Source organism: Acipenser ruthenus, chromosome 19 (genome assembly GCF_902713425.1).
Source record: "Acipenser ruthenus chromosome 19, fAciRut3.2 maternal haplotype, whole genome shotgun sequence".
NCBI lineage: Eukaryota > Metazoa > Chordata > Actinopteri > Acipenseriformes > Acipenseridae > Acipenser > Acipenser ruthenus.
Genome location: NC_081207.1, coordinates 22,354,001 through 22,375,421, shown reverse-complemented (window position 1 = coordinate 22,375,421; position 21,421 = coordinate 22,354,001). Strand labels below are relative to the sequence as shown.

At 35.0% G+C, this 21,421-nt stretch overlaps 1 protein-coding gene across 3 annotated transcripts in view; it reads left to right on the top strand.

The window, feature by feature from the left end:
- wwp2 (WW domain containing E3 ubiquitin protein ligase 2) overlaps positions 1–21,421 on the top strand; it is a 78,656-nt gene that overhangs the window by 33,673 nt on the left and 23,562 nt on the right. For 2 of the 3 annotated variants that reach the window (XM_034040929.3, XM_034040928.3), the window contains exons 9-10: positions 9,974–10,063; positions 14,019–14,193. In XM_034040929.3, the coding sequence (XP_033896820.2) occupies positions 9,974–10,063; positions 14,019–14,193 (265 nt within the window). Of the gene's footprint in view, positions 1–9,973; positions 10,064–14,018; positions 14,194–21,196; positions 21,320–21,421 lie in introns of those variants that run through there. The other variant, XM_034040930.3, reaches the window with a different exon arrangement.

Here is a 21,421-nt window from a genome sequence, read left to right as displayed (position 1 = left end):
AACACAAGGCTAACTGTATACCGAGGGAAACACCCATTAAATGAAAAAGGAAGCAATGTTTTCATTGCGTAGAATATTGGACAAGGCTCATTGTGAAATTTTTATTTTTGTGTTATTTCTTTAATAACGTGTACCTGGTTAAATATATTTAACTAAACCTCAGACAAATGAAAAAAGTGCTGTAAATCCCATTGGGGAGGCTGAGCAGAGTAGTGTAAATAATAGGTCCTCAGTACTCTCGTGGAGTAAGTCCATTGTTAGAAAGGGTTAACCCTGAACAGGGCAGATGCTTTACAGATTTGTTTTTAGAAAAAAATGATACAGCCCTCCAGAGTCTCTTGACACAGAAAGTTGTGCTCTGTTCAGTGTTTTTTCTTCAGTAACGCTGACAGATGATTTTATGTAACTGACAAACATTTTATTTCAATTTCATCCAAAGCCTCCCAGGTTGTAGTGCTATGTCTTCCGTATAAGAAGCCTGATTTAGGCTGTATAAAATAATGCTCCACTGCACTTAATGTAAATCCTATTTTTCCTTGAAAGCATTAAAATATAATAATGGTTTTCTTGTCAAACGCAAAGCTACATTTGCATGTGTCTTTGTATTTTTACTTAATAGGAAACCTGAATAGTTTACATGAGACATTGAAGTTTCTTGTAGCAGAGTTTTGATATTATGGGGTACTTTTAATTTTTTTTTTATGTAATACAACATGTGTATAATAAAGGGGCGTTTAAGACTGACCCTTGTGGCAGCCACATTTCTTCAGAAAAGTCTGCAGATTCCTCTGTGAGAGTTCCATCATGTTAAATTCAGTTTACCTTTTTACATACTATGCTTTTCAAAATCAAAGGTACTTTTTAGTTATTCTTATCTGCTTGGTGTAGATGCAAACTGTCCAGTACTTTTATTGAAATTCATATCAATTTTAAATGAATACACATGACTTTGGAAAGCTTTGCCTTGTTAAAAAGTGTGGGGTTTTATTCAGTTTCATTATCCAGGTTTAAAGGCTTAAACAGTTGATGTCTGCATACACATTAAGTGTGAGAATTGGTTTGAAACTTTTAGACATACTCCTAAGTATTCTACTGACGAAAAAGCTGTACTGAGGTTTTTTTTTGTTTTTTTTTCCTTTCAGATGCTAGATGCTTACTCAGTCAATTTCTGTATACTAGGTACACATATGTCATGCATAAATGAGGCAGGGGCCAAATAAAAGCATAACTCCCTGGCAAATTAACATCATTGGTCACTGTGGTTTGGAAGTTAAATGCATACTTGAATGTTATATCTGGTAGTTTAATAATGTGTACCAGTCATTGTTTTTTGGTCTGTTCAACTCTTCAGTCGGTTTATAAGGAAATTGCACTTGGATGACTGCTGTAAGGATTTTAACATAAGGGTCATAACCCAGAAAAGTTCCTGAAAAATGCCCTACACAGTGAGCCATAAAAAAAAAAAAGAAAATTTATATATATTTATATATATTTATTTTATATATATATATTAAAAAAATAGTTTTGTAGTGAACTTAAATAGTATAATAATTTTGTTTTTGTCATTGCATGTAGCCTACTAAATGTACATATGGGCTGTGTCATTTATTTTTCTTTTTTATTCCATGACTCACCTTCTCAGAGTCAGGTATGAACACATTCTGGACCATTGTGATGAAATGCAGGATTTCATTTCATCAATAAATTTACTTTGCTTTACATTTTTTTCTTTTCTTTTTTTTTTGTTTAATTGACGCTCTGACAAACCTGCTTTTGTAGTGATATTAATTTTGCAGTCAAGGCTATTCAGCTATTGTCCTGAAAGGGGCATGTATACATTTACATTCATCACCCAGAGGATTTAGCTGAAGTCGACTCTGAAGATGTTATCAATTTAGTCTGCCTTTTACTCTAGCAGTTTTCTTAGCTGAAGTGGAGTAAATCGGCTGTGGGTGAACGTTTCAAGCTCTTTTTAAAAACATATTTTTAAACCCTGGAAATATTCAGTCATCCTTTTAATTGGCATTTAGCAAGTTGCTGTTATTCTGCATGCAAAACAGTGTGCACATAAACCAGTTCCAAGCACAGAACATTTGCTGCTACTGATATAAATACTATGGTTGTGAAGGCATTATATTAAAGATGAATATTGTATACTTATCCTATTAGTACCTCATGAAATGTGACTAAAAGATTATATATTATTGAAGATTGAGAGATTATGTTTCCTATCCTGTTACATGCTGGTATTTAAAATGTATAGAAATGTAAAGGACACGTGATATAATTTCACACAATGCCAGCTTCTCACATTTTGGAAATGTTTTATCATTCATATACAATCCTAAAATAACGCTTCAGATTTTATTGAATGTAATTTTGCCATACCAGTAGCTTCCTTACATAAGTACATAAGGACCACTCTCACCTGTATGTAAGATGATGTGAATTTCAATGTTCGTGTGTTTTGTTTTCCCCATAGTCCTTGCAGCCTGAACAAGTGGTCTTTTTATTGGCCTAGAAGGGGACACAGGGTATTCCTGCTTTCAACATATGTCATTTTTAAGCAAATAGAAATGGTTAATTTCAACAGAGCAAGGAAAAACATGTGAATGCCACTCATTTACAGGGAAACAAACTATTTATTTGGTTTTGGAAAGGCAATCCTAGAAGGTCAGGGCCTTTGCAAATTCACCAGTCAGAGGTTGTCAGTGTTAAAGGTTTGAGTGTGAGTCTTTGTCCAGTGGTGTGTGAGTGGTACTGTTCGCCAGCTTGTCAACTTCCTGAGTAATTCTGCAAAAACCTCAGTGTTACAGTACCCTCTCAAAGGGCCTTTCTTTTTCACTCAAGGCATTCGTTTTACCCCTTTTAAGGCAGTGTGAATTTATATTCTTACAAGGAAAAGCTTGTTTGATACAAAAATAATGCAAAAACCTTGTAAAGGTTGATTGTAACACTGTGCAATCTGTGGGTTAGATGTGTGGAATGTAAGTTAACATATTACGGCAAATGAACACTCTTTTAAAAAAATTTAATAAAAAAAATATAAAAATATACACCTCCAAAATTATTGGCACCCTTGATAAAGATGAGCAAAAAAGGCTGTATAAAATAAACAACACAAGTAATGAGATATATTTTATGCTCAAATATATGGGTAAACCATATTCTTTTATTGTAATACAATTGCTCAGAGAGTTTTTTTTATTAACAAGTAATAAAAATTATTGGCACCCCTAAAGATTCTTATAAATAAAATCAAACAAAATGGAGTCTGCATTAACATTCTACTTCTTTAAGTTCATCTCAGCCTTAAGGAACTGGATTGTGGCCTTCCATGGCGTCCTGTTTCACTGGGGTAAAAAAATGAGGTAACACGCATATGAAATCCATTTGTCATCCATCACCATGGGGAAAGGCAAAGAATTCACGAATGAAAAGAAACAAATGGTTGTTGACCTTCATAAATCAGGCAATGGGTACAAAACAATAGCTAAAAAACTAAATATACCACTTACCACTATTAGGGCAATAATTAAGGAGTTCAAAACCACTGGAACAGTGGTAAACTTGCCTGGTAGAGGACGCAAGTGCATCTTGCCCCCACGCACAGTGAGGCAGATGGTTCGGGAGGCAAAGGGAAGTCCAAGTGCTATGGTCAGACGAAAATAGAGCTCTTTGGCAACGCACACCAGCGGTGGGTTTGGCGTCAAAAGAAGGATGTGTGTGCAGAAAAGAACCTCATACCTACTGTAAAATATGGTGGTGGATCTTTGATGTTATGAGGCTGTTTTGCTTCCACTGGTCCTGGGGTCCTTGTTAAGGTCAACGGCATCATGAACTCTACCCAGTACCAGGACATTTTAGTCAAAAACCTGGTTGCCTCTGCCAGGAGGCTGAAACTTGGCTGCAAGTGGATCTTCCAGCAAGACAATGACCCCAAGCACACATCAAAATCCACAAAGAAATGGTTAATTGACCACAAAATCAACATTTTGCAATGGCCGTCTCAGTCTCCGGACTTGAACCCCATTGAAAACCTGTGGTTTCAATTGAAGAGGGCAGTCCATAAGAGCAGACTGAAGGATATCAAGGATCATGAAACATTATAGAAAAAGACTCAGTGACGTTATCCTTGCAAGGGGAGGGTGCACAAAGTACTGAAAACAAGGGTGCCAATAATTGTGACACTTAATTTTTTTTGGAAATTAATTTATAATTTGAGATGTGTAATTTTGGTTGATTCCATTGAATCATTAATAAAGTCAAATATATTCCACATGTTGGAAAATTACAATATAGCTTAGTACTGATATTATATATTTTATACAGTCTTTTTTGCTCATCTTTATCAAGGGTGCCAATAATTTTGGAGGTGACTGTCTATATATATATATATATATATATATATATATATATATATATATATATATATATATATATATATGCATGCAGCACCCTTGTGATAATATTATTCTTTTTACAGTCGAGATTAAAAACCTCTACACTGTTATACCAAATAATGACGGGTTAATTGCAGTAAAACAGTTTCTTGAGGAATGGATAGTGAAAGAACCTCCAACAGATATCCTTCTGAGACTGGCTGAACTTGTGCTCACATTGAATTTTTTCCTTTGATGGTCATTTTTACACTCAAGTAAGGGGTGTTTGCATGGCAACTAAAATGGGACCATCATAAGCTTGCCTTTTTGTGGGATCAGTTGAAAACAAATTTTTACAGGAATACAATGGTAACACACATAAACTATATCTTAGGAACATTGATGACATCTTTGTAATTTCCACCAGCTCTAGTGAGGATTTAAAACAGTTCATTCAGTCAATAACATATTTCCACCCAGCCCTGGATTTTACATGGAACATATCAGAAACAGGCAATAGTATATCTTTCTTGGACATTTCTGTCACTGTTTTGAATTCCACCATTAACACCACTGTGCACTACAAACCAACTGATTCTCATTCATATCTGCAGTATGACTCCTCACACCCTAAGGCATGCCGTGACTCGATTCCCTATTCACAACTGTTAAGACTCAGACGTATTTGCAGCGGCGATCAAGATTTCTTCACCAAAAGTGAGGAAATATTTGTGTTTTTCAGAAATTGTGGCTTTTCCCAACAAGATCTAAAGCTAAATCTCGCATTTCAAATATAAATAAAAAAAAACGCTTTATATAATAACAATATCCAACACACAGATGATAGAATCCCTCTGGTCCTCACTTATCACCCTATCAACAGAAAGATACAAACAACTGTGCAAAGAAACTTTAAAATTTTACAACAAGACCCATCTACAGCACCTATTTTCAAGACCCCCCCCCCCCCCCCCCCTCCTCTTTGATGTCATATAGAAGAGACAAGAATATAAGGGGAACCTTTGAAAGGCACATATCCATGTAATAGACCATAATGTAATACTTGTAAATACATTCATTCTGAAACAGAGATTAGAGGCACTAAATCTTCAGTCAACATTTATGAACATTTTAAATGTACCTCTAAAGGAATAGTCTACTCCATTATCTACAAGAAATGCAACAAATTGTATATTGGGGAAACTAAAAGGCGTTTAGCAGACCGGTTTGTAGAACACTTAAGAAGCATTCACATTAACACCACTGCATTTCCAGTAGCCCGTCACTTCAACAGTGATGATCATACTGCTGAAGACGTCACAGTCTGTGTGATCAATCAGTGCTATGGAACAAAAGGACAAACTGGAAACTTTGGAACCTCTAATCATGACACCATCCACAGAATTTTACTTTTCTTTTTAAACAGCTGAAGAAGGGCTTTTGCCCAAAACGTCCTGAAAGTAAAATATTTTTTTTAATCTTTTAAACCTTTTGTGTAGATTTAAAAACCTTTTCTTTCATATGCCTTCAATTTTGTACTCTGCAGTTGTGTGTGTGTCTGTGTGTATATATATAATATAATAAATGCAGGGTTTTAGCTGTTTATAATTTGTTTGGACTCAACAGTTAGTCTCTTAAAGCATAAATCAGTAACAGATTTAATGTGCTGAAAAAGTTTTATAGCCTGGCCTTTTCTGTCTAAATCAACAAAAAAGCAGTTTCTCATTCCAAAACTTGTCAGAGAATCATGACTAGATCAGATTATAATGCCTTGATAACATGAAGTATTCTTTACCAGACAGTAGGTGAAATTGTAAAAACAACCATTTCAGTAAAGTAAGAAACCACTGTTCCAAGTAAGCACTGGGAGTGCAGAATCAATCAGGAGCTCAGTGGTTTGAATCCTGCTCCTGCTGAGTTGCTGATCTTCGCTGGAGCACCACAGGGAGCAATGCATTGGCAGTCGGGTGGTGGATAGTACACCTCATTGTGCTACAGCCCATGTCTCCCAGGTAAATAGCTGAGATTACGATGGAGATCTTTTTGTTGTCTACTTTGCGACACTCATTGTCAAAATTCTGTAAAATAAGTAATTCTTATATCATTCTACAATAAATTACTTGTTTATAATATCTGTAAGTTAGGTCAGAATCAGCAACCTCAGCTGTCTCTCCAGTTCTTTGTTCCAACAATATCCTTAATTATTAAATTGCATTAATGTAACCATTGACCTGGTCCTAAAGTAGTAAATCAATTAATTCTACCTGTATTACACCTGGAAGAGAATGGCTCTCCAGGACCAGGGTTGACTACTCCATGGTTAGGTGGATCTCGCCTCCTTTTTTTCATGTGTGGGTTTTATAAGATAAAAAAATACCTCCAGATGTAAGGGATACAGTACAAACAAACAGAAGGTAAAGCCCACAAAACACCAGTTCAGCAGATGGAAAAGTTTGTTAATGATAAAGTTAGTGAGGTATGAAGAGGAGCACCCTCAGGAGGCAGAGCTCCCATCTGGACCCCATCAGTAGTCACTCGGACTGTGCAAGTAACAAGCTAGCATCGTATGGGGACAATTTTATCAGATATATGGGGTTGGGATTTTTTTTAAAAAAGAGAAACACCTGCTATATCAGGGCTTCTCAAACTCAGTCCTGGGGACCCCCTGTGGCTGCTGGTTTTCATTCCAACCAAGCTCTCAATCACTTAACTAGACCCTTAATTGAACTGATAATTTGCTTAATTAGACATTTTTACTTGTTTTCAGCTCTTAAACAGTTGCAATTCAAGTTACTTATGAAATGTTATAGCTAACTTGAAATAACTGTTCAAGAGCTGAAAACAAGTAAAAAGGTCTAATTAGGCAAATTATCAGTTCAATTAAGGGTCTAGTTAAGTAATTAAGAGCTCGGTTGGAATGAAAACCAGCAGCCACAGGGGGTCCCCAGGACCGAGTTTGAGAAGCCCTGTGCTATATGAAGCACAAGCCTCTCTTTAATGCTCTTTTATTATGAAGCACAAGCCTCTCTTTAATGCTCTTTTATTATGCAAATGGACCTTGCATGTATCCTGTAATAATTGGCATCTGAGTCTTCCTATTTCAAATCAGTCAGCAGTCACAATTGTCAGGACCGAGTCTAACTGATAGAAGGGCTGGAGTCTGTTTGGTAGGTGCTTTCTATCCAGTATCGTGCACACCCCATTTAGACTGGTCTTATCAAATCAATGCTGTCTATCCTGACTGATCTTACTTTTTCAAACACATGTTTTTGGACTTTATAGCCTTTTTTTTTTAAATTTAAGTTTAGTTTAATTTTAAATATTTTTTTCATGCTTGACAACGTTAGCTGAGCTGGATTTCCTGCTGTCTTGAGGTTTTGGATTTGACACAATAGGGAGACTATTGAGCATTGTCATCTTAACTGATGTAATTTTGTCAATGTGTGAATTTCCACAGGATATCACAGCCAGATAAAGATACTGTAATAAATCAAGACCAGCAACTAGTATATCGGGAATTACACTTCTATTCATCTGTCAAAGTTTCTGTTTTCGTAAGGGAAAATGGGGAGAGTATTCTTTTGAGGATTATTATTAAATTAAATAATTTGAAAAGTAGTGGTGCCTGCTGCCAAGTACCCTGCCCTTTAAGATGGGGGAGTGAGACTTCACCCATTATTAAACTTTAACAAGGAAAACCATAGTCCCAGCAATCGTACAAGACAAAGTGTTCAACACAGAAATACAATACACAGCACGTTTATACGTTGTGTTAAGGGTGCCTCTTGTTGTGTAAAGGATGTCATCTCGTACAGTTTAGGTGAGAGAACGGCAAAACTGATATTTACTATTATTATTAATTAGCCATTTAGCAGATGCTTTCATCCAAAGAGACTTACAGACTAGAGGGTGAACTGTGCATCAGCAACTGCCGCTGCAGAGTCACTTACGATAGGATCTCGGTTTTACGTCTCATCCGAAGGAAAGAGAACATCTGCGGTATAAAGCAAAGTTGCTGAATAATAAAACTGTAATATCATTGGTAAATGTGTGATGTGCAGAGAATCCTCAGCAATCCATCAAGGAGTTAAATACCCATGGATTCGCCCATCATTATAACATCAGTGTCTCACTGGAGCTGTAGCGTTACCGTGTTTGGAACATTTGAATTTACACATAGATGAAAAGTTATATCTGTTTTAATTGGCAAATTGAGCCCTTCCCATCCCCACACATAAATGCAAATACATAGCAGTGTGCTTGATGTATGTATTTTGTATTAAATGGTAGTCCTTTGAGTTTAGGCCATATCTTGCCTTATCCATAAACAGATCATTTACAGAACAGTGTCTGGAAACTAAATGGCTGATTTTTAGTTTTGGTTTTACAAAAGCTGTTTTTATTCAGATAATGCTTTAAATGTATTAAATTAAAAACACACACTGCTTTTTTTTAAATTAACACAAACAACTTAATGTAATTTATTTATTTATCATTTTTAAGGTATGCCATAACTGGCAGTCGTGAACGTATATCATTCTATATGTTGGAGGCACTCCCAATTGCTTTTTACTATAGTTCCTAGGGAGCCTTGCATTTAGGTCTGCCAGGAATACCATTTATGAAGTCTGCAGGGCATATTATACGTTTTCTGAAAATACCTGCACAGCAACCATTTGGCACGTAGGCTGGTAGCATTTTAGGGAGTCCAAAGTGAGTTTTGACTGATGTAAGATTTGATCGGGTGTGCGTAACATATTCATGACAGCTACAGTTACTGCAAATATTAATGTACTTTTACACATTTAGTGATTAATCAGTACAGAAGCATAATGCCAAAATCTAGATGGTTTGTAATTAATTTAATTTCCTACACATTTGGGATTTTAACCGTCTGGGGAAAAAGGTAGTGATAATTTGTGGAGCATATAGCTCTTAATTGCTAACAGATTTAAACCTGAGGGAATGCTTTTCACAGTATTGTTGTAATACATGATGATATTAAGTGTTGCCAAGTTAGAGCTTCAAAACATATTCTTGCATAGACTGTTCTGGCCAAATATTGTAACTGTTTAAGTCATTGTTAATGATTTTTTAATCTTGCTACAAAATGAAAAGGAAAAAAATGAACTTGTATGGTAGGTTTGCAGGCTTTGGGTTTAATAAAACTCTAGAGGTGAGCTCTCTTGTGATAGATGGGTATTATCGCACCGTAACCATTCTAAAAGATAACCTGGTGTACTTGTTCAGGTCATTATAGAGTTCTCAGCTGGTACCCTAGTGTTTAATTAGTCACAAATAAGACACAGGCTTTTCCTTATAAGATCTAGTCTGAGTTCGTCTTGCTGTTATGTATTGGAAACTGTGAGTGAAGTAATTTAACAGGTGGACCTCGATTCAACCAAATTAAGGCTAATATAAGATACATGCACCTTCCCACATGCATTAATTGAGAAGCTGGGTATTCTGACAATATATATATATATAAATATATATATAATTTTTTATTTTATTTTTAAGATAAACTAGAAATTGTATGTCCATAAATTAAGTTCTTTATGTATACGTTTTATTTTTTTTCTGTACTTTAGATGGGAACAGAGGGTTCTTCCCAATGGAAGAGTATACTATGTTGATCACAACACGAAGACCACCACCTGGGAAAGACCTCTGCCGCCTGGGTAAGTAAAGGGTTAAAACAAGTCTCACAATTCCATTCTCTTGAAGAGCAGCAATAGAATCTGATCAGATCACAATTAAAAGCCTGCACCTTTACTTAAATGTCAACAGAGGAAGTCTCTTCATCACAAGAAACACATTCAGTAGAACATAAGTGCTTTCATAGACACAGAACACAAAACCTATATTATCCCTAAAAATCACTTCTCTCTGTTTGAAATTAAACACTGATCAATTATTAGCAGCAGTGATTTCTTCCCTTGAATTAGGTTAATAGATTAACAGTTCCTTTTCTTAACCGCTGAAGGTTTATCATAGAAAACTATTTTAAGTACCAGCTACAGTAAGCTTCTGTGGCAAGCTGGCCTGAGCGGTGACGGCAGACCCGGAAGAAACACACAGCACTGCAAGTGACTGAAAGCGCTGTTTAATAAACACACAGAAAATAAAATTTTGAACAAAACCAAAACACTTAACAAAGCAATTGGCGCGGTGGCCAAAACAAATAGACAAAACAGACCGTGGACAAACACTAAACAAGTATTGTGCTGGCCCTCCAGCACGGTAGACATTTTTATTTTACTTTTAATTATTTCTCCTCTCTCTCTCCCGTTCCTTCTCCCTGAACACCCAACCCCGAGTGACTGCTTCATGCCTCTATATATACAGCTATATATCAACATTAAAACACCACATGCAACATATAAACATAAAATACACACAGGGGCGGGGCACACTGCCACAGCTTCCTATAAACATCTCTGTGTATTGTTGAACACATTTTTGTTTGAGAATTGATCAATGTTATCTGAACAGCAGTGCATATGCATACTGTCTCTGCTTATGGCAATACGTTGTCTACTACTGTGGTTAAGAAAATCATACATCTAACAGTGCATGCGAGTCCCTTCAGTGTATTAAAATGATTTGTATGACAGTGATATTTAGATCCGCCACTGTACTTTGTTTCCTCTGAGTATTGTGTATGTACCTATACACAAACAAATCACCCCCAAGAATAATAAGACACATCTCTACATAGGAATGCATGTCTGGTTTGTCACTGAGAAATTTCAGATTTGCACATGATTATAAACATTTTGCCTAGGTTCGGATTTAACTCTATCTTAAAAAAAAAAAAACAGAACAGCTGTAATACAGTTTTTATTTTTTTTTATTTATTTTTTTCTGCTTGTGTTAAAATGACTTCTTATCTGGTTTACCTAATATGAATAGGCCCTGAATTTCAGTTCAAGAACAAAATGAAAGCGCAAGAGAGGGAAGATTTAAAAGGTTAACGTTTATAATGTATGTATTGTGTTCAAACAAGTAGTCAAAAAAACTTTAGAAATGAGATTGCAGAGAAAATCCCAATGTGAGAGCTGTGTTTGGAGTAATCCAGTAGAAAATATGAGCAGTTTTTTTTTAAAAAAACACATACAAACATTCCCTACATACTTTTTCAGTGCTTGAACTGCATTTAAAATACCTGAACTACAACCCATGGCCTTTTATAGACAATGTTTTTTTGGCACAGTAAACGACTCCTGGATAGGCGTACAGATTTGTGTCTGCCTATAACATGGATTGCTAAGCATGTAGACAAACTTCTTAAATCTAGTCTGTTTTGTAATCAGGCACTGAAAGAGTAGGGAATAGAAAGTGTATCCAATATAACTATGAAAAAAAGAGTTGTGGTGAGTTTAAAAAAAAAAAAAAAAGGCATTTGTTTCTGGTCATTCCCCAATTGTGCATTGATATTTATTTCACTAAGTGTTTACACATGCTTTCTTTTTGTTAAGACACACACACACAATGTATAGTTGTAATGTATATAATAGGTGACGGAATAAATACAAATAGAAAAGGGGCCATGAAGTATGTTAAAAATCTCTTGAGGAAAATGTTCTACATTAATGCAATTTTAAATCTTCGTATGTCACCCTCCGGTACATTTTTAATAAGGATTCACAAAAACAGGAAATGACTAATCTTCAAGAAGTTATATTTTAAAAACAGAACAGTAGAAAAGCTCTTTCAAAAAGCGTGTATCGTCTGAATTGACCTTTTTTTCATTACTCGGTCCTTTAGGGAATATAACAAATTAAAGGCCTTTTTTAGTCAGTGTCAGTGCACTTTTGATGTTGTCTTTAAAATGCTTCTACTGTCCTAAACTACTGAAGGGCGTGCTATATTGATGAAATGGAAAGGGACTTCAATTAATAGCCGAAACAATTTTTTTTTTTTTATCCTATTTTATAAAACCTTGTTAATTGTGTAAAATTATACATAAAAAAAAACATTATGTTCCATGATACGTAAGCATGAAGAGTAACAAGATAGAAAAGTAACTCCCTTCTCTCTCTCTCTCAACTAAATATTCACATTTTCCAGTTGGTCATGGTCTGCTTTTGTGTTCCTTTATATAAAAAAAAAATAAAAATAAAAATATGCATGAAAAATAAAGCACACTTAGCATGTAATAAAAAACTTTTTTGTACAGAGAATATAATTGTTTATTTATTTCATTTAACACTAGTAAGCAGCTAGGGCTTAGCATTTTTATAAGTTCACAGAAAAGATGTGTGTGTGTTAGTAACGTTCAATATCCTTAAATGCATTTCTATTAGAGCTTTGTATCAAATTCAATCTTTTGTGGTTTAGTCTAAGCCTATATGCTTGGAAGTGCCTATACCCAGAATATTAGGTTTTTAGAGCTGGTGTTCATTTGTTTATTAGTACACACACAAAACAGTAAACCCTCCAATCAAAAATAATATTTAAAATTCTAAAAATTATAATTAACAACTTGAGAAGAATAACTTTTGAGACAAATTAAGAGTAACAAGATAGAAAAGTAACTCCCTTCTCTCTCTCTCGCAACTAAATATTCACATTTTCCAGTTGGTCATGGTCTGCTTTTGTGTTCCTTTATATAAAAAAAAAATAAAAAAAAAATATGCATGAAAAATAAAGCACACTTAGCATGTAATAAAAAACTTTTTTGTACAGAGAATATAATTGTTTATTTATTTCATTTAACACTAGTAAGCAGCTAGGGCTTAGCATTTTTATAAGTTCACAGAAAAGATGTGTGTGTGTTAGTAACGTTCAATATCCTTAAATGCATTTCTATTAGAGCTTTGTATCAAATTCAAGCTTGTGTGGTTTAGTCTAAGCCTATATGCTTGGAAGTGCCTATACCCAGAATATTAGGTTTTTAGAGCTGGTGTTCATTTGTTTATTAGTTGGAAACCGTTTTATATGTATGAATTACTCCCAGATTTTAACAAGTAGATTTCTGGACCTTTATAGACAGACGTGACGAGTAATAAAATGCATTGTGCCAGTAAGGAAAAGTGTAATTGTATTAACTGCAACCATTTTGTGAGCATTATCTTTTAATATATTAAGGCAATGTTAATATGACTCTGCAAAGGGAGGACTATACCTCATTTATTATATATTGTGCACTAAAAAGGCATAATTGGCCTTTAACAATCAATGCGTTCCTTTGTTTTATTCCTGTTGCTGTTAAAGACAGACTTCCTGAGTCAGGAAATCAGCTGGACAACTTAAAAAAAAAAAAAAAATGTCTGGCTCAAGGAAATCGTTTTGGTAGTCATGTATAACTAGAAGTTCTGACCAGTGGGCAAATATTAGAAAGATGCATACACATACACACACAAAACAGTAAACCCTCCAATCAAAAATAATATTTAAAATTCTAAAAATTATAATTAACAACTTGAGAAGAATAACTTTTGAGACAAATTACTTTTTTTTCTATTTTATTCTCTATGAGAATTTTTTTTTTGCAGTGTTTTACATGATCGATTCTGCATGTATACCATATATATATATATATATATATATATATATATATATATATATATATATATATATATATATATAAAAATACAATAATCTTGCATCGTTAAAATCCTTGTTTTAAAGGTGGGAGAAGCGGGTGGATCAGCGTGGCAGGTATTACTATGTGGACCACAACACCAGGACTACCACATGGCAGAGACCCACGGCTGAGACAGTACGCAACTACGAGCAGTGGCAGTCCCAGCGAAACCAGCTGCAAGGAGCCATGCAGCAGTTCAGCCAAAGATTCCTCTACCAGGTAACAAGATGGAGCAGATCTTTAGACTAAGGCAGATTTTTTTTGTTTGTGGGGGACGGGGGGACGGACTGCCTTTTTAGCCATTTTTTTCACCATCCAACTAAAAACCAAAGGAAAGCCAAATTGAAAAACTGTACTCATAGGAGGCAGTGTGGTCCAGTGGTTAAAGTCCAGGGTTTCTAACCAGAAGGTCACCAGTTCAAATCCCAACTCTGCCGCTGACTGACTCACTGTGTGACCCTGAGCAAGTCGCGTAACAGATGTTAAATCAATTTCCTATTGTAAGTGACTGCATATAATGCACAGTTCACAGCCTTCTTCTGTAAAGCGCTTTGTGATGGTGGTCCACTATGAAAGGCGCTATATAAAAATAAAGATATTATATTATTATTATATATTACTGCAGTAGGTAGGCAAATACTCATGACAGAGTGTGGAATAGTTATGAAATTACTGCAAGCCCTGGGTGTTGTGAAGGACGAGGCTTGTCCTTCAACCACGCAGGAAGTGTGGCAATGTCATTACTGCTGCACATGTCGGAGTGTGTTATTGTGCTAATTTGAAAAAAAAATTCCTTCATGGTCATATGATCGTTAACAACTAATGAGAGCACTTAATTTATCCATGACATTTTATAAAAGTAATTGTTCAGTGTGGTTGAAAGTATCACACATTTTCACAACAACAACCACCAAAAAAAGTTGGAAAACTGCTGGTCTAACAAAGACCGAATGCTGAGGATAATTTGTCGCCTTTTTAATTTTTACTGATTTTGTCTACTATGGATAGCTGGCTTCAATTAAATAAAAAAAAAAATAATAAAAAAAACAGGTTCATATCCTTAGGGATCATTAGATCTTATCTAAATCTAGTTGTAGACCTGGTCAGGTTCAGATATATAATGAGTACTACGTGTCTACAGTGTTTTGTTTTCTTAAATCAGATTCTGGTAGAAACCTCTACCAATAACACAATCAATAATTACTGTCTCTATGAGGCTTTAATCAGCAGTAAAGTCTGTTCTCTAGAATGGCTCAAAGAGTTAGAACTGTTCTTTGTTTACCAGTATTTGTGCCTTTTTATCAGCTCTCTATCAGATCTGATGTCTAAGTTTGTTTTTCTCCCACCCCTCCATACTATACATATACAGTATATATAGTAAATTAAAGTGATCCCCAATATTTCCATCTGAATAGATGGTTTAGTTCAGTTTTTTTTTTTTCAAACACCTCAGAAGCCAGGGAGAAAGCTTGAGAAAGTGCATGAGAAATCTAAATCACTTGTAATTGGATATTACCACTGATTTGTCAAGAAATTGCACAGTAAGAACATTTAAGTCATATAAACTAGACCCCTTATACTCCAAGGTTAATCATATATATATATATATATATATATATATATATATATATATATATATATATATATATATAGTACTAATAATAATGAATTATACTCCCCACATTTTAGAGCAGGTCTGGAGGTATCATAAAAAAGGCTGCTTCTCCACAGAGTCGGCCACTCATGTAACAGCTACTACAGCTTTGTTATATGCTCGTATGGAAGTTAGCATAATAAATACAATTACGTTTTTATCAGGAGACCAGTGTATTTCCTGAGAGTCAATGGTGAAATACACTCACCAGATTCCAATCTTATTGCTTCAACATACCTACCATAAGCATTACCTAGCAAAAGCCTACCTACACCTTAACCCGCTAATTTCAAAAGTTGTCGCTTTGAATGACAGGCGCTTGAGCTGGCAAATGAAAGTGCACAGTCGGTGCATTTCTTGATGATTGACAGTCATTTAATCGAACTTGAGACTTCAGTCAACAAGATTTGTCAGAACTGGGTTAAATAACAGTGAAAGTGAAACTATACTAACAGATCACTGAGATGATTGACAGCAACCCCTAGCCATTCAGAGTGGAACGGAGATGGGACCAGCACAATATTAGTTTAAAAAAAAAAAAAAAAAAATGTTCTTGCCTCAATAAATGGAAAATGTATATATAGCTGACGATCCTAGACCAAGGCTCCTCAGGCTTAATCCAGAAGTATCTCAGTTGGTCTGTTTTTTTAATCCCAGATTGCCATGGCATTATAGAGATGTATTACTCAATTAGACACCCAGTAGAGATTGAATAATAGTTGCCCTCGTGAATCTTTTTATTTGCAGAATACTGTAAAGGATGATGCCATAATTATTTCCTGGTGTTAAAATCATTATTTTTGTGACTGACTTTGTAGTTCAGTATTTATTGGGGGGCTGATTCATGGCTGGAGTAGTTTTCTTGAAGTCTGCACCAATAATTAATCTATTTGCTGTACATTTTATCAGTTTTTGAGTATTTAATTAGGCTAGTTCCTACAAGAGAAAGGTCAATCATATGGAGAAAGATTTACTAAGCTTTTAACGCAGTTCAAATTTTGCAACACTTTTTAAAACGGAACAGATACTTGAAATATAGATTTTTAATAAGTATTATACTAATAATAGGATTGATAACAAAAATGTTAGAAAATGTTTCAGAACAAAAAGATAAAGGTAGCTAGTAAATGCAAAAAATCTCTGGCAATGTGCAGACCTGTCAAATTTAGTAAAGTAACTCAGTATTTTTTCATTCTAAATAACAGTAATAAACCATACAAATGATATAATCTGTTGTGATCTAACCCCAACTAAATTTAGTAAACAAATTAAGTGATGTGTTTTAGGACAAAAAAAAAAGTTCAACAACAACTCATAAATAAAATGTTTGTATTTAGGTAATAACTATTTAAATGATATACAATTTAAAACCCTAAAAATAACACAGGTTGTTTTTATTTAATTTGTAGTACAGTAGGTGGTAGTGGTCAGAGTAAACATGTCTCTATATATAATAATTTTTATTTCAATACCCCATATGATATGTGGGAGGGTAGGTCAATTGGGCTTTATATAGACTGTTTCCTCATTAGGTCTTCTCGTTTATATACAAAAAGTATCATACAGGAAACCCAAATATCAAATAAATACTTCTAAGGGAGCTAAGAAGGTGACTTTCAGTGTGTTTTGTGAGTTCGTATTCAACACCCACATTGTAACAGTGGTAAAAAAAAGAGCTGTCCACCTTTCTATCTATAAATAACAAAGAGGTTCTGTTTTCATGGATTTTGTGTGAAGCAACCCGAAGACCCATTTGTTGTTGGATTCTTTGACCTTTAAAGCATTGTAATGGTTTTATTGTTTGGTGTATCTGTCTGATCATGTAAAGTAATGACATTTCATTGTGCGTTTAGATTGAATTTCTGTGGTGATTGTTCCATTTATCACAGGAACTTCATGAGATCATGAAAGTAGAACAGTATTTTATACCAAATGTATTAAATAAGTAAATAAATAACAAAGTTGTCATTTTGTAGTATATTTGTATGATGCCTCCCAATGTTGTTGGATGTCATACATGTTTACATTGATAAACCAAAGGTCAAGGCTTTTGAATTTCTTCAGATCAAACCACTTTTAATACTGTAAAGTGTTAACTTACTGTATTCCGATTGTGATCCCACCTCATTTTGTACAAGACAATGGCAGCTCATGGTATTGGGGGATACATTGTAGTGCATCAGGTGCCAAACATATTGTTCTTGGTTTAATGTTTCCAGTGCTGCTTAGAATGTAATTTCCATCTTCAAATGTATTCTAACCTAATAATAATAATAACATTGCATGTAATGTCATCAGTGTACGCCACAGACTTCTCGATATTATGGGACACCAGACTTGACTTTTACTGTGTTCTTATAAAGTTTAAATTACTTTTCTGTTTATTTTTATGTTCCACATCAAAATGTTGCCGGTGCTGGTTTATAGTCATTAAAAAGAACAGAAGTTATTTGGTTCTGCTACAGTCATTTATCTTTTATGTATTGGTGTTCGGGAAGAAAATGGCATCTTAAGATGGGTGTTGAGTTATCAAGTTGTTTTTTCTGTATTTATGATGGTTATTTCTGTTTTTATAATGGAAAAAAAAAACGCATTTGAATGTAAACATGCATTTGTGTTTGCAAAGTAATTAAAACATAACGTTACTGAATTTGGAGGTCATTGGTATGCTTAACATGATGTATAATAATTTACACAAACAAAATGTAATATTACACCACTAAATTGTCACCATGAGCATGGTACGTATGTATGACTGTCTGTATTCCTTATTCAAATGGGGAAAAATGTTTTAAATATAAGCATTGAAAACATAAATCAAAAACCAGACAAAGTATTATGGTACAAATTACAGTTGGTATTCTGAACAGATCACTAATCTGAACTGGTTCAGGTTCCCACTGGTTCAGATAGTTGGTTGATAACTAACACTAAAGTATGACTCCTATCTGATAAACAACATCAGCCATGTGTACAAGAAATTTGAGTAGTTCCATGTAGATGCAAATATTTAATACAAATAGAATTTGTATCCTGGGTTGCTAAATGGGTTGCTGTTACAACTCCCCAGGTAACAACTCACTCGCTCAGCTTTGAATCGGTATGAATATTTATGATGATATCGGTATGAGGAGCCCAGAAAGATAACAAAATAAATAATGGAAAGCATACTTATCTGTGACCCGAGTTATTTTTTTAAATCACCTCCATATGAGCAGGGTTTTAATAAAAAAAGATTAGTCTGCACCCTCGTCACCCTTCGTACAGTAAATCAAATCAGCATTTACTTTTTTTTATTCTCTTTGTTTTCCTTTAAAATCAGCCTTTTAGCTTTAGGTCAGGAGTCTTTGTTTTCTAATGTAATATGTAGTGCAGAATAACACTGCGTCAGAAATACACTTGTAGCAGAAGAAATGTCACACTTTACTTCTAAATTCCATAGTGGGGTTTAAAAAGAGCACAGCTGAATTCTTGCCTTTCAGCATCCTATGGGAAAACTTTTTATTTAACGGTCAAGGATTTGTTAGTATTTTAAAGCATCTAATTAGCCTACTCTTGTGTAATATATATATAGAGAGAGAGAGAGATAGAAGACTCATAAGTTGTTTATATGTGAGTGCAAGATAGAGAATGTTTCCAGTATATTACAAATATAGATCTTTTGTGGCATCAATGTCCTAGACAGACAGACCGCCTCCATACACCTCCAGCTCAATATTTTGTGCTAAAGGAGATCCTAAGCCTGTTTCATCACTACTGTACAAGAAGTTTTCTATGTACTGTATATGACATTGACAGACTGAGAAAGAACCTCCAAGTACCCCAAGAAAATTATATTGTATATAACCTGTGCTGAAGAAGGTCATTAGCAAGTTTTGTGTCTGGATAAGCAGTTCTCTAGATACGTGATTTATGCAAAACTCATGTTTGACATACAGAATGACCGGCTCCACTGTGTCTCTGGTCGAGGGTTTGTATGTATAATAATGAAAACCTCTTGAAAGGTATTTAGGAAGGATATGCCACTGATACATCCTGATACATGTCAAATTGTTGACAGCTGTTGATTCATCTATAGGGTGCACTGGCACTTAAAACGGTAAATAACTTTCTTGATGGCCATAAGAACATTAAAACAGTGTTGAAAATGTTTTGGGAACAGTATTATATTAGTTCTGATGGCTTTGTGAAATAATTCAAATTGCTGAATTGGTTAAATAAACCTCAGCTATATAGAAGATAAGCACTAGTGCATAGCTGACCCAATTTATCATTGAAAATTGCTTGTACCCAACATTTCAGTGACATCATACTGTGTTGTTCTTGGATGGATTGTCTCTTCTTAAAAACATATGTCAATATTTATGTTGGGTTGGTCAACTACTCCATTCGCTGACAGAATTCTTATTGTGGCTTCTACCCTTCACTGTGATGCAATTTGTGGAGTCTTTAATCAGCATGTTTGGCTGTCCCTTTGCTCCACTGCTGTTCACGCCCTTGAGTCACTTCCGCTGTGTGGATCCGTAAAAAAACAAATGTGGCTAGAGGACCAATGGATGATGTCATACAAATGTCTTGGTTTTACCTTTTTTAGTTACAGAATACACTGAAGATATTTGTTTTCACATGACAGGAACATTACAGAATCTAGAATGATCTGAATTACATTTAAGGTCTCTTTCCCTTTATATTTTGTGTGTTTTATTTATGGGTATACCAAAACGCCCTTGACCATTGGTGATGATGAACTTAAAAGGCAGTATGACAAAACAGATTTTCATGTAATCTAATAATTTAATTAGAAGTAATGTGCTGTTGTATATTGAAGAAAATAAGCTTTAGACCACTGTATATGTACAAGACAAAGTTGACGTGGTCAGCCAGGTGATTTCAGATACTGTGCTTTTGATTTAGCTGTTTTTTTTCGATTTTTGGACAGAGAGCGATTTTAGGCGGTTTCACTGCAATTAATCAAAGCCTTTCAAAGCTTCTACTATACATCTGTTCTTTATTGCCCTGTGAGATACAGTAAAGAAACAGTTTCGGAACAAAGTTACTGGACTAAATATTCATATATCCCTTTTCTTGAGAGGCTTCTGTTTTTTAAGCAGCCTGCACAGGGCTGGCTGTGTAAACATTTACGAATTAGTCATGAAATTGGTCATGGCCCCCCCAAAACTTACAAAAAAAATATATATTATTTTAGACTTTACTCAGTTCAGGCAGGGTAAAAGCAGAACCGCATGTACAATGACGCTCACTTCCACAGCTCTCTGAATAAAGGTGCTTTTGTCAGGATGAATAAAAACATTCATAGAGGAGGGGGCCAGGGAGGGGGAGATGGGGGTTTTGGGGGGGGGGGGGGGGGTAGCTGTCTGTCTGGGACCCGGCATGAATGTTCCCTCAGTTTGAAAGTTTGAATGTACATAGCGCGCTACTGCTTACTTTAACAGCACATTCAGAAAGTAGAGATTTTTCTTTGGAGGGGGGGGGGGGGGTTAGTTTGCAGCCAGGAAGCCTGGGTGTGCCTTGTGCTTGAGGGAATGATTTCATTGGAAAGGGCTGTGTGCATGTGTGTGTGTGTGTGTGCTTTTTTTTAAAATGTAATGTGTAGGTTTTGGAGAGAGTTTGAGACGCTGCTTTAGTGTAATAGCATTCACTCGAGCCAACAGTTGGAGTGCAGACGCATAGGTATAGTCTGGGATCTTTTTTTTTTTTTTTTTGTAATCCATTGCATTACCTTTTCTTTTCAGTAGTCATGCCTTTTTTTATTATTGTGCTGTCAACATTTTC